The sequence below is a fragment of the Hypomesus transpacificus genome, chromosome 17 (assembly GCF_021917145.1).
Source record: "Hypomesus transpacificus isolate Combined female chromosome 17, fHypTra1, whole genome shotgun sequence".
Lineage (NCBI taxonomy): Eukaryota > Metazoa > Chordata > Actinopteri > Osmeriformes > Osmeridae > Hypomesus > Hypomesus transpacificus.
In genome coordinates, this window is record NC_061076.1 from 12,499,558 (window position 1) to 12,514,029 (window position 14,472).

General features: G+C 39.2%; 2 protein-coding genes across 2 annotated transcripts in view; one reads left to right on the forward strand and one right to left on the reverse strand.

Moving 5' to 3' along the window:
• atp2a1 (ATPase sarcoplasmic/endoplasmic reticulum Ca2+ transporting 1) overlaps positions 1-5,106 on the forward strand; it is a 53,044-nt gene extending 47,938 nt beyond the window's left edge. The window contains exons 23-25 of the mRNA XM_047037409.1: positions 3,246-3,363; positions 3,893-4,010; positions 4,860-5,106. Coding sequence (XP_046893365.1) covers positions 3,246-3,363; positions 3,893-4,010; positions 4,860-4,897 — 274 coding nt within the window. The 3' untranslated portion in view covers positions 4,898-5,106. The remainder of the gene's footprint in view (positions 1-3,245; positions 3,364-3,892; positions 4,011-4,859) is intronic.
• A 107-nt stretch (positions 5,107-5,213) lies between these two features.
• Positions 5,214-14,472, reverse strand: part of rabep2 (rabaptin, RAB GTPase binding effector protein 2) — a 35,694-nt gene continuing 26,435 nt past the window's right edge. The window contains exon 12 of the mRNA XM_047037410.1: positions 5,214-7,035. Within this exon, the coding sequence (XP_046893366.1) occupies positions 6,931-7,035 (105 nt within the window). The 3' untranslated portion in view covers positions 5,214-6,930. The remainder of the gene's footprint in view (positions 7,036-14,472) is intronic.

Sequence of the window (14,472 nt, forward strand, 5' to 3'; positions counted from 1 at the left end):
AATTGGACAAACGGCTATGTTTGTTTGTTTTACATTAAGCTCCAAAAACTATTTTTCGCTCAAATCAGCGCTTAAGGTGAGCGCTAAGCATGGAAGTCCCTAACTAGCATCACATCAAGCACATAATTTGCATGTATTAGCAGGGCGCTCGCTGTGGTGGCGTATACGGGACCGGATCTGGTGGGCCGGTCTGGATCAAAGTTCAGGGCCTATTTTTACTCCCAGTCCGTCCCTGGGTGGTAATATAACAGGTGTAGGAAAACCCGGAGGGCAGACAAAAAGGAGAGAAACTGGTAATGAAAGTGAAACCGAAAATAAAGAGACTAAAATAATTGTGTTGTTTATAAATATTTAACTGGACAAGAAAATAATCAGTTTAGTTCAAATATTTTCAATACATATTTACACCCCGTTATATACAATGCTCTTTTTGTCTTTGTCTCAATCAGTTGCATATTTTCATACAAAAGGAGCTTTACACACTTATAAGAGCTGAAGATTTGGTGAGTGACACATGTACATTTTAAGTAGTCTTGATTTTGGGTGTTTACAATGGTCATTTACATTTGAAAGGATTGTAAATCTAGTTATTCAAGTAAATTGTAGCAAACCGTAGTCAACTTTAATCAAATGAATCTTATTTTCCCAACAACAAAATTGTGGCTAGTGAAATTGCTGAGTGGCTAGTAACTTTGGAAAACCACTAGCCACAGTGGCTGGTGAGCAAACATTTTAATGTCAAGCGCTGTTTATGATGTATAAAGATTTACTTGATGTGAGAATGTGCGGGCCATCACGGAAAGTTTTGAGCAGACGTGAGAATGTGCGGACCGTCCGCAAAGTCTTGTCTGGCTCTGTAACGTGGCGAATTCTAACTGAAAAGTTACAAAATAAAGTTTCCACTACTACGTTTATGACGTTGACTACTCAAAAAACCTGTTCATTTAAAGTTTTACATCCTACCATTTCTTCTTAATTTCTGCCATGGTCTGGTTTTCTGAAACCTCAGCATTTATGGCCCTATAATAATAATAATTGTATTTGTAATGCACTTTACATTTAGCTAAATCTCAAAGTGCTACAGGTTAAAAACAAGAAAGGGCACAAATAATGACCGTTTTCCACTCCGCCGACTTTCTTTTGTCGCTAATACCTGATGACAAACTTCCAAACAGAGCCTCCAACTCTGTTGTCAGATCCTCAATCTCACAGTCACATTAATTCTTTGAATAAACGCTGCAGCGTTTCACATTCATTTTTGGTGCAGCGTTTATTCGAAGAAATACGGTTATTCAGACAAAGAAATTACCTCAGGAGCGCATTTATAGTCCATCTGCATGTTAATATATGGGAGGAGGCAAGGCGGGGTCAGTGGCTCTTTCATGTGCGGCATGGGCGTTGCCGCAATGTAACTTGGGGGGTCACAACCCCCTCACTTAAACCCCCCCCCCCCACACATTTACGATCAAAATATTAGTGCATGACTGGTCTACTAGTCCAGCGATCTTTCCATTGCTTCACAATCAAATCTGTTCCACTTTATCAGTAGGGAGAATACCCATAGCAATAGAATTCCACTCCGCGTTTTCTAGACAAACAGCATCATGCATGCAGATTTAACTCCCATACTCTTTGATCGACGCATCGCGCTTGCAGCTAACACTTCAGACATGACTGTTCCACAGATGAGATGGACATAAGGAGGCTTTTTTCTAGGAAGAGGAAAGTAAGTCATAGTTTCCCAAGTTTTCCCTTCAGTGGCCAAAGCACCCTTATGACATTCTGATTCACTGATTCAACCACCTAAACCATTTATTTTCTGAAAGCTTACATCCTAAGGATATGATCTGTGGAAAAGACTACAGGTTTGATCACACATTTGACCATTTCTGAACTGTCCAGTCATGCTTTAGGGAGATGTAGCCTACATAATTATTAGGCTTCTAAACCTATACCAATTGTGAATTTGATATGCTGATAACATGATTTACATCTCAGAAATCTTCATATGAACAATCTACATTAAACTTATTTAAATTATCAATATGAAAGAATGCTCAATGCATCTCCATGTCTCCTGATATAGCCTAGGTGGTTGAGATTGAGAGTGAGTCAGAGGCAGGGGCAGCATGCAGGGGCAGCATGCAGGGGCAGTGGAGACAGATATGTTGCTGAGGTGAGTGCTGAAAGGTGACAGGTAGTTGAAGATGTCCCATTGCTTATTGGGAAGTTTAGTTTTCAAAATATTTTAATGTCCAGCCCCTCAGTATATGTATAACAACTATGGTAAATAGTTGTGTTAAATGCACCAGAATGCGGGAAATTGCATCTACATCTTTAAAATAATTCGGGGGGAGAAACCCCCAGACCCCCTGGCAAAATGTGTCCCCCCCACTCTCAAAATGCTGCTGACGCCCATGACGTGCGGTCAATTGCGGTTGATTGTGATTTATAAAGGAAAGGTGCACAGGACCTGGCGTACGACCGGTTTTATACATGTGAATATTTCTGTGCGTAGGTACGAGTTTTGTCCGTACGCCATCTTGTAGTATGAAAGCTGTGCAATCATTTATACATGAGGCCCCTGGACTTGTCTTCATATTACAATGCATAGATTTCTGTTCATATGATTATAGTGGTACTTTCTTAATCCCTAATCTCTGCCATTACATACAATGAAACAAGAAAAGCTACATAATACATTTCTTTTTACAAAAAGTGTAGATTAGTGTTACTCATTAGTAAAAAATAAAAAAATCAGGGGGGGCCCTCTGGATATAGTCAATTTCATTGACTGTGTACTGTGCACAATGACAAGAAAGTTTTATCTAATAATTGATAATGGTTCTTTATACAAGTACTCAACCATTTTTACCACACTGTACATTTATTCCTATTAGTTTCTTAAATCATTGACAACCAAACATTGACCTTAACTATTTAAGAATGTTATCTTGGAGGAAGTTAATCTCAGGATGAATCCCAAGTCTTACAGTTGCATTATCAGCTTAACCTTAGACTTTGAAGTGTAACAGTGGCCATGCAAAATCACAAATCCATATATCACTCTTCACGTAATGTATTCAATTTGATGTATTATAGTCTCAGATCCCAACACATTTCGTACCCCTTGTCCTGTATACACACCCAAAAATATAGACATGCTTTCAGTGTGACATGAACAAACGCCTCACTCTGCCACACACATGATTGCATATTCACCTCCTCATTGGCCCACCCCACAGCTTGTCTGAGAATCAGTCCCTGGTTCGGATGCCCCCCTGGAGCAACCTGTGGCTGGTGGGAGCCATGACTCTGTCCATGTCCCTGCACTTCATGATAATCTACGTGGACCCGCTGCCCGTGAGTCCACCCCTCCACCACTGTCCGCCTTAACCTTAAAACAACTATCAATCTTGAATGCTACCATTTGACGATTTCTAACATTTCTGGGGAAGTATTTCATACTCAAACTGTAGGTAAATTATAATTGTAATGTAAATGTAATGTAATTTTGTAGTTTTTGCAATGCAATATCATTCATGTACATTGAGTTTCAAATGATAGTCACTCAAGATCTTAAAGACGTGCTTCTAGCAATAATGAGGTTGCAAGAAGCCTGGAAGATGTGGAAGCAGGTGAAAAAGGGTAAGAATATTTAGAACTAGCAGTCAGTGGCACTCTGCATTCGGTTAAATGGCATCACGGAGGATATGTCCAAGAATGCAGAATCAAGGGTTTAGCACGGTAATTTTAGTTATCTCTGGATAACAGCGTCTGCCAAATGACTAATGTATCTTCCTTTGCAACATGTCTCTATTTTCCCTTAATGAATGCAATGATTAAGTCAATATGTTTACAGAGCTGAACAGGTCTATGTTTTTTGCTTCAGATGATATTCAAGCTGACCCATTTGACTGTGGACCAATGGATCGTAGTGCTCAAGCTCTCCTTCCCTGTCATCCTAATTGATGAGGTTCTGAAGTTTGTGTCTCGCACATACCTGGAGGGTAAGGACAACACAAGCCAATACCAAATCCAGACACACATCTATATAACTATCTACACTATCAAATGTTGGAAATGGAAAGGATTTTTTTTAACCCAAAACATGCAAGCAATCACAAACACAAATGCTGCTCTGTAGTTTCCTTTACATTCGTTTTATATGACTTAATAACCCGCTTTTCTATGTATTAATAACAACACAATCATTGACCATTTGTCTTGGGTTTCTCTCTCTTTTCCTGCTTATTGGTAAAAACCTTGACGATGCCAACTCTGAACTTCCTCTCTCTGATTCCTCCTTGTTCACAGCTTCATTTCTATTTATACTTCCCAGACTAACAATTTTAACTTTTCCAGCAACAAAGTCAGGTATCTCAATTTGTTTATGTTGTACAGTTGTGAGTGTGTCTGTCTCAGACTGTGTCATGTGTAGGCATTGTTCTTTATTGTTTGCTGGACTGTTTAGGTGATGTCTGTTTTTCAGTCTTTATTACTATTGGATTCATGTCAGACTGCAAGCTCCCTGTCTGTCACTTCTGTTGAAATGTAGTTTCTGGAATTGTCAGGTCCTGTGAAGTACTAGTTTTTCCCTGGAGACACTGTACAGCTGGTGACAAAACAGAATGTCTGTAGGCTTATGCATGTGGATGTTACTCAGTCTCCACGACTTCATATCATTTGTCAGATTATTGCAGGTATAAATGGTCTTCCGAGATAATACATTATGAACTACAATATTATATACGTTAAATGGTATGATTAAATGAAAAATCCATACATAAAACCAAAAAATATTGGTATCAATTATTAGCCCATTTGAAATGCATTTGTGTTACATTTCCCCTTCACAGAAAGAGATGATAATCTAGTGTCCAAGAAGTGGAACTGAGAGAAAGAGTGGAGGAGACTACATGGAGTGGTGGATCATTACACAATACGAGTTGTTACTCATAGGAACATGAACAAAGCCAACAGAAGAAAGACAAAAAACATCTTCCTGTGTATGTATTCAAATGTAATTAATAGATTGACATTATGGACAGTTATTCAAACTATGATGACTATTCTTTAAAAATTAAAACATGTATTAAAGAAAACATGACAGCGAAGTGTCCTTTTTGGGTGCTAATATTGTATGGAAAATGTGTTAAATGTGATAAGAAGTCTTATTGTCCAGCCTTCAGTACACACATTCACAAAAAAGCCACAGCCCACGTATGTTTATTCTTGTATATCATGACATATATGAACAAAAGAAAATACCAAATACAACTATACATGGATACTATATATGGTTTTCACAATTATCATCCATAGTTTGTAGACATTTTGATAAGTACGGAAGAAGGAATGATATAAAGTAGGAATGACATCAAGCCCCAGGATTAGTGACCAATAGATTGGAGTTATTGGAAATTAGTAATTAGTGTTACGGAACTGAAGCAAAACATGTAACTATTAAATCACTTAAGTCAATGGTTCATTGTGTCATGGAAGGATACATTGTTAGATGATAATTCATACTGGCTTTCTGGTAAAGCAGCACCCAATAACGCATACTTACATAATGACAACTTCTCCTTCAGTTGTTTAATAATAGTTAAATGTCTGCAGACCTTTATATAGATAGATAACTTTATTAGTATGGTAATATAATGATAACTATTCATCGAGAAGACAAGTGTATGGATTGTAGACCTACAAGGAGAAGTGAAACACTATATATTAAATCTGTTTAAAATGTTTGTGCTTCTGGTGGTATAACGTGTATTGTTTCATACAAATACTTGAAAGGGTTACTAAAGACCTTTCAACCTAAGCCTGAGGAATTCGACGTATAGCTGCATACCTGTGATAGGTAGAGTACCTCGACAAGGCACACAAACGTCACAAACGTAAACGTTTTTAACTACTAAGGGCAAAAAGATCTGGAATTTATCAACAAATAATCAGAATTAACACTTTTGCAAAGATTTGTTGGTATCAAGACCAGGATTCGTGAGTTTAGCCATGAGGGAGTATAAAATCATTAAGGTTTTCCCAGTGTTTCCCACAGATTAGAAAGCTATAGGTGGCGGGCGGGGGGGGTTGTTTCATGTCAGACCGAGGGGGGGGGGTCGAAATAATTCACAAAATCAACAACAACAAACAAAAAATGTCTGCATATGCAGGTAGCGACGCTGCATACAGGGTGCTAAATAACTATTTAACTGGTCGGCTCCATGACGCCGGGTAAGTAGCTAGCTCTTGAAACTTCTCAACAAAAGAACGAAGGGGAACCTTCGATTAAGACATGTCCGTCGGTACCTAGCGAAAAGTAGCCTCAACTTTCCTAGACCTTTAGCTACGGCACTAATGCTGAAGGCTCGCTGATGTAGCTGTCGGTCTCACTAGAACGGCGTATGCATCGTTGCTAACGTGTGCTGACGTAGTGACTGTGTGTGTATGTGAGAAAGACGCGTGCGTGAAAGAGACGGGGGGAGAGCAGGGAAAGGAAATGCAGCTGAACGAATACGCTGCGTGTTTTTACATAAATAGCGATAAAAAAAAAGTTTTACGAAACGCAATGTATGGCGGCCGGTGTTGATTCTGTGGTGCACCGCCACAAATTAGTCTATGTGTGGGAAACACTGGTTTTCCTACAAAAAGAGGTTTGATGTTTAGTTACACTTAAGGTGACTTCAAGGAGTTATTTTAAGAAATAATAAGTTTGGTTCATAAACCTATTTAAAAACATAAAAAGTTCCCATTGTTTTAAGATAACTACTCCAAGTCACAAAACAAGTAGTGGCAGCAGTAGAAATATTCACTAGTAGTCACTCATTTCCAATAGTAAAAATGACCGTGCGGCCGAGCTAGTAATTGGTCACCCTTGGAATACTTTTTATGTTGCTTTGGTTCTGTAGTGCCACTTTAATAGTCTCACATAGCATCTGTAGGTGAAGCTCCATCCTCAGAGAGACCCTCTCCCAATATCTGCTTAACTTGGTCCAGAGTTTCTGCCTGACGAATTAACTCCAACTTCACCTGCAAAAGATGGGTAAAATGGAACAAAATACAACAAGACAATATACTTCTCTAACTTTACATTTCTGTTAAAGTACAGAACAAATCACATCATACTATATTACGCTTATCCACACACACACAGTCAGTGGCGGATGGTGAAAATTATTCTAGGTGGGGCTGTGAAATATTCAGTAAATTCTGTAACCATCCTAATACAATTGAATACAAACTGCAGAATATGAGTTCTCTGTGAAATAGTAATTATGTAATTAATGCACACAGCTATATGCAAATGTCCACATTTGTGGACAATAAATATCATTTCAATCAGTTCAGAAATATTGAAAACCACGGACATCTGGGTCCTTGAGCCACTCTCCCTGGTATTATTAGGAAACACAAGACAATCATTACTGTAAAACTAAATATTAAGTATTTATAAATGAATTTAACTCAATCAATTATCTTTGATAGAACGTGCCTGTTCTTATCCACTTCTTCGTTGTTTCTCCTCACCTCAATCCGGTGACCTTCGTCCAATTGCATAGCGTTTGTCTCTGCCTAGCATGGCTAGCTTGATTGAATTCTCCATGTGTACGTTTGTGCACTTGTTTTATTTTCTCATATAAATGTTTAATGTCCTTGACTCCTGTAAGAGTGCTGTATCTGTTCCAAATGTTATAAAAAGCAAGCACGGGAAGCAAAATAGGGCATGACATGCCTTATTTGGCATCCAGCTAGCCAGGCCTTTCTGTTGTAGTTTACCAATCGTGGGAGAAACCTCTGTGTATGATTTACCTCTACCCTTTTCGCTCGCCTGTTGTGTAATTTTGATGTCAGGTTGGGCCCTTCTCTTATTTTTATTTTTTCCACTTAAGTTCTCTTCTCAAAAGGATTTTGGAGAAGATATCTGACAGAATTTGAGAAATTAGAACCTCTGAAGGCCGGTTCGGATTCATTCATTTTCAATAACTTTAAGTAGGCCCTACAGTCGCAAAATCACTTCTATACTCTAACTCTGCTTGGGGCGCTAATTCCAGCACCCTTTAGGCATCATTTTTGAGGACGCTGATTGGCTAAATATGTGTTCCTTATTAGTAACGGTCAGCAATTCACCTATCGCCAGCAGGTTGGTAGGCGTTTTGATGGGCGCTAGAAGATGTCGAGCCTGAAGTAAATTTATCCCAAAACAGAATTTCTGTATTTATATATACACACACACACACACACACACACACACAACACGTTATTGTGTATTTTTAACACAGTCGTGCTCAAAATGAGTAGTTATAGTCTAGAAAATATTTTACATGAAAAACAAAAATCGAAAACACTTCACCAGGGAGGGCGGCGCCCTAGCGCCCTCTATTGACCACCCGCCACTGCACACAGTATATATGACATGCTTTGGTGAAAAGGGGCCGTTGTTGGCATTCTGTATTAATTTATTTACAGTTCTTTATCTTGCATATTACAAAAGTTAGTTTTGAAAAAGTCACTCAATTAAAAGAAATAACCTGTTTAGGATCACAAAATACTCATTTGTTCTTGTTTACCTAAACTTCCAGTTGAGTTGTGGGCGCGTCATGCGAGATGCAATATGATTTGCATCCCGGTGCAGCCAGCTACTTTTAGCGCAGATAGGGGGTCAATGGTCCACTAATGATCGCTAGATGGCGCTTCTTGTACGCAGCCAAGGCAAGGTCGGAAACTGAAGTGGCCTTCGTCAATCTGTCTTTCATTTCCGTGTTGATAGTTGGTGACTATTCATTAGAATGATTGTTGTCTAGCCCTTCAATCATTCAGCAAAATGTAATTTATTATAAAGGATTTCACACACGTTGAGGGTTAGACTTCAGTTGGTTTATAAATGCGTAGCCCGCCATTATGAAAATTCTATTGTCGGCTGACAATGATCATGTCGTTGTCCCGAGTCAAAAGTATAAACACACAGGAACATCCTAAACATTTAATGGTCTGATAAATCCAGTAATCCTGGCAAAACATTCATAGTTCATCATTTATTGACAGGGCATGGTCCAAGTAGGGCTATTTCAAATATAAAGATGCAAGTGTAACTTATTTGGAAATTCTCAAATTTCTTCTGAAATTCATCCTTTTATTTATTACTGTAACATTGGGACTCCAGGTCCCAGTGTGGATCTCGGGTTACATATGAGCAGTAGCGCATTGTGGGCAAATTACATTTCCATTTGATAAATCAAGTTGGCCTATCTACAACTTGGAAGGACAGTTACGATAGTGAACATTATGTCATAACATAAGCAAACTCTACCCCTATTTTCCAACTCCATCCAGTAGGCTATATTTGTAGCGCAGTTCCCATAGAAGTTGATCAGCCTAATCATAGCTGTTCAAAGCGGCAGATTTGGTCTTGAGTCAAGTATCCTTAAATATGTTTCACAAGTAGTTTGGCGTACATTTTTGTCATAGGCACTACTTTCATTTTAGCCTACATCCACAGACTAAATAGAATAGGCTAATTTTGGGCATTACATTGTGCACAGGATACATTTTTCTTTGTTTGACCTGGTAAACCAAGAATACATCTTTCAGGCTGTTTGGAGGGTGCATATATACGCACTATGTAGTATGTAGTGGCTATGTAGTGAAGCAAATGCCTTCATAGAATTCAATTTGTTATAATTTTGCATAGGCTATACATATTTTGCTATGAATATAAATCTTATTTAGGTTGTACCCGTCTGAATTACATACACTAGTGCACAGTGCCTGTGATGCAGTCAGTGATTAAGATGTCAGTGAAACACAAATACATATTCTTTGAACTATAGATAGTAGATAGTGCATAGTGCCAGTGATACAATTGGTGGCACAAACACCCAGCTTACTGGAATTATAGATAGTTAGTGCAGTGCCCGTGATGCAGCCGGTGATGACAGTTCTCAGTGTTTTTGGTACCTACATTTCTCAAATCAAAATTGAAATTCTCTGTCATCTCTGAAGTACTTGTTAAACCTGCACATCTATAACAGTCGAATTGCCAAAGCTGTGGTAGCCTAAATTCATGCAAATGATATGTAGCCTTCCTACCTCCTTGTCTGCCATTTTCTATGTTATAAATTACTAAGGGTTAATCAAAATGTACTATATACTATATTGGTTCTCTGTTAAATTGTCTTACCACTACAAACATCTTAACATTTAGTTCACTACAGAAGTCATTACATGCACAAGGGTTGAGCCAGTTGTCATAATTGTAGGCCTATTTCACCATATAGCGCTTGTGCAATGTGCAGGTAGTTGACATTTGTAAACACTTTAATTTATGACAAAATTCACTGATCTTTACTGAAAGTGTATCTACTTTATGTTGTTGTTCAGTTAGCTAGCCAGCCCCTTTGAAAGCACCTGATTATTGGTTTGTAAAAGAGAATTCACTACTAAATAACAAAACAGAATTTCCCTATTTTCCCTGCCTAGTTTCATTTCATTGCAAATGCATTTGTCAGGTTAAAAAGGATACTTGCAAATAACTGCATAACTTTGCAGAGTGCCAGGTTTCTTGAGATATTTGTAGGAAACTCTGTGCAGACCAGAGGACCAATCAGAGTGTAGGGCTAGGATGCCAAAAGAGCAAGCCAAACTGGAGGCAAATATTTGTAATTGTAGGTTCTTGAGCTGATTGTGGGAAACTAAACCTTCCTCTAATTTGTACACACACAAGATTCCGAGAGATGCAATTTAGAGAGATGTGCAAGGGAGCCCTTGCAACATCTGCTGATAGAAAAGCGAATTGCAGCCTTGAAAGGGAGGTAAATGTGAAAGCTGAATGTGCAGCCGGCAGCAATTGATCAGAAACAGGAAGAAAAAAGCTCTCCGATATGATTTTGGAAAAAGAAAATACTAAGTGATGAAACACATATGAAGGATAAGTCAAGAAAGCAGGATCCTGGGATTTGATCGAGTGAGAAGATATAATTTTCTCTCTATTCACTGCAGTGAAATGACAGGCGCTTGGCGCTTATAATGATTAACACAAAAATAATGACACCCTGTCTGTGGGTGTGAAAAGGTCTAGAATCTTTCAAGGGCCTCTGCTAGAGCCTTTCAGGTTTACCAACATTCAGATATGCGTATCTTCAACTATTTTAAATTTCAATGTATGACACAATTTGAAAGCTTACAATCTGCACTTTCACAATCTGTAAAAAGTAAACTTTTTAGTTACGAAGCTTTTGTTTGTAGGAGTAAGGCAATTATTTCAGGAAAAAGTTATGACTTGGCTTCGGCGTACATGAAAGGCAGCTACTGACAGTAGTACTGTATAACCTAAACTTTTGGCAGATGTCTGTGAAACTAGCTAAATAAACATTAGCTATTACATTACATACCCTTTAAGCTAACTTGTTTGCCATATTTTGGTTAATTGTGGAAGAAAGTCAAACGTTTTTGTTATAGAGGAGTAAAGCCAGCTAGCTCTAAGTAGTTTTTTTGGGGGGGGGAATTACATTTTTTCCCCCAGTTTTTTACTTTCACACAAAATATTATATTTCTAATCTGTCTACTGTTCTACAAACAGTTCAGGTGTATGATTTAATATGAAAATTAATGTAAATGTGAATATGCACATTAACTACTTTCTACAGCCCGCCGGGGGGCTGTAACCCCCACACTAATCTCACACACCAAATTTCCCCCCCACCACCCCAAAAAATAGTTTTAGACTACTACACATGCCATATATTGTTGGAAAGCTACGATTCTTGTGATTCTACTGATGTAAACTAGCCTGACGTTGTCATACCCATAATTCTAGTCAGAATATGAGTCTGAAAACTCTCCGTTGGGCTGTGACTATGGGGCGTGTGTCAACCGAGCTCGTAAAACAAATGCCTCTTCGCTCAATTGGATAGACCTACAACCAATCAGAGCAACGTAATGTGTTGTTTGTTGAAAACAAATTCAACCCAAGCGCTCTTTGGTGACGTTGTTGATTACGTTACTGTTGATCATCTGTCCATCATTGTATAAAGCCCGTCCTGACAATTTAATTGGTCCGAACAGCTCCTGTTTGGATATAGTTTTTCCGCAATCGAGACCCTCCAGACCCAACTTCCCGACCAAATATTTTTGTGTGCGGGGATAAGTTGGGCTGGCAGCCAGGCTAGATGTAAACCATTTCAAGATCAAATCGCAACAGCAGGTACAATCAACGTCTTTGTTTGACCATTAACGTGTCAACAACGTGAAAGTAAACAGAGACTACTCACCTAACAAGGCTCAGGGTTGTCCAGTTATGCAAAATATCCCAACCAAAATGGTCTGGTTACATTCCCAAACGTTCAAACTATCTAACCAAGTAAAGTATTTTGGCGAGAACCATGTATTACATTCATAAATAGCCATGAACTCTTGTTGCATCATTCTAACTCTGCCGACTGGAGAGAACAGTCACTCACGTTCAATTAATCATAACGTCAGTTAGCTTCTGAATATTTACGATATCTTGACGTCAAAATGGCCACTGCACTCTGACCTTTCAATTGACACTTGATATGACCCAATAGGAGCTTCCATGCCATGTCCATATCCTTCTAAAGCCAACCAGGTGGCTCCCAAAATCCATGTGTCCTGCTCTAAAGGAGGATGTCCTCCCTTTCTAATCAACAACCAGAATACAATATTGACATTGCGTTTGTCCAAATATAATCTCATCTTGAATTCTCAAGCACCGTACTGCGACAGTGATAGATACAGTACCATATTAGAAAAGTGAACTGAAAATTGTGAACAACTTTTAGAATTTTCTGATCTATGCTTTCCTATTTTGTAGCTAGCGTTAGCTTGTTATGGCAGCCCTGAAGGATCTTAGAGGCTAATGTATAGAATGGATACTAATGAGGCAAATAACTGCAGACTGAGTGAGGGGGTCACAGAGACATGGACGCAAAGAGTGGGATGGGGAAGAATCACTTGTGGATTATTTGTCACAGCCATTCCACAATTTGGATTACGCAGTAAATTTGCAATAGGTTGCTAGTTGGATTATTGCTACATATGAACATAATATACAGTGCATCCGGAAAGTATTCACAGCGCTTCACTTTTTCCAAATTGTGTTATGTTACAGCCGTATTCCAAAATTGATTCAATATATATATATTTTTTTAATAGATAGCAAAAATTTAAAACAAAATATAACATGTACATACGTATTCACAGCCTTTGCTCAATACTTTGTTGAAGTACCTTTGGCAGCAATTACAGCCTCAAGTCTTTTTGAGTATGATGCTTCAATCTTGGCACACACATTTTTTGGCAGTTTCTCCAATTCTTCTGTGCAGGACCTCTCAAGCTCCATCAGGTTGGCCATTATTTTCAGATCTCTCCAGAGATGTTCAATCGGGTTTGGGCTCTCACTCAAGGACATTCACAGAGAAGTCCGGAAGCCACTCCTTTGTACTTTGTCATCTGGCTGTGTGCTTAGGGTTGTTGCCCTTTGGAAGATGAACCTTCAACCCAGTCTGAGGACCAGAGAGCTCTGCAACAGGTTTTTGTCAAGGATGTCTCTGTACATTGCTGCATTCATCTTTCCCTCGTTCCCTAGTCTCCCAGTTCCTGCCGCTGAAAAACATCCCCACAGCATGATGCTGCCACCTCCATGCTTCACTGGAGGGATGGTATTGGACAGGTGATGAGCGGTGCCTGGTTTCCACCAGACATGACTTGGGCATTCGAGCCAAAGAGTTCAATCTTTGTTTCACTACACCAGACCTACACCAGGGGCCAGGCCTACCTGCTGGCCCCACTACTATATAACATAAACACCAACAACCAGCCAATGGACCAGAACTCTGAGCGTTTCATCTATGCCGACAATCTTTGTGTAACATCTTAAGAGAACTCGTTCAAAGCAGTAGAAGCAAACCTCACCACAGCCCTAGATGAGTTACTCCTCTATTACGAACAGGGACATGTCCAGGGAGGGAGTGGCCATTGAAAAGTGAATGGCCACCACTGGTGCCACCCCTACCATGCAATCGGCTATTAGCTGGCTGTCTTGTCCATATGCATGAATACTGGCCAATGAAATAAATCTAAAATATGAGGGGCGGGAGTTCAGGCTGAGCGGCATGTTCAACAACCACACTAGGAGATTTTCGTAAGGATATAAACATTCTGAAACTAAACATGAGCTAGAAATTAGTGTAACGTTATTCAACACCGGGGTTTCCTGCAGCACTTTTCAGTTAAGCAATACACACCTGCCCACTTAACTACCTCGCCCCAAATAATAAATAATAATTAAATAAATCTTTTTTTTTTAATAGCGATATCCGCCATTGTCTTGTTTTCTCCCTTCCATTCCAAACCGTGACCAACGCCAGTCTCCCTTCTCTGCGAATGCATTAGTCTATCGCTGTGGTTCTCAACCCTGTCCTCAGGGACCCCCTGTCCTGCATGTCTTAG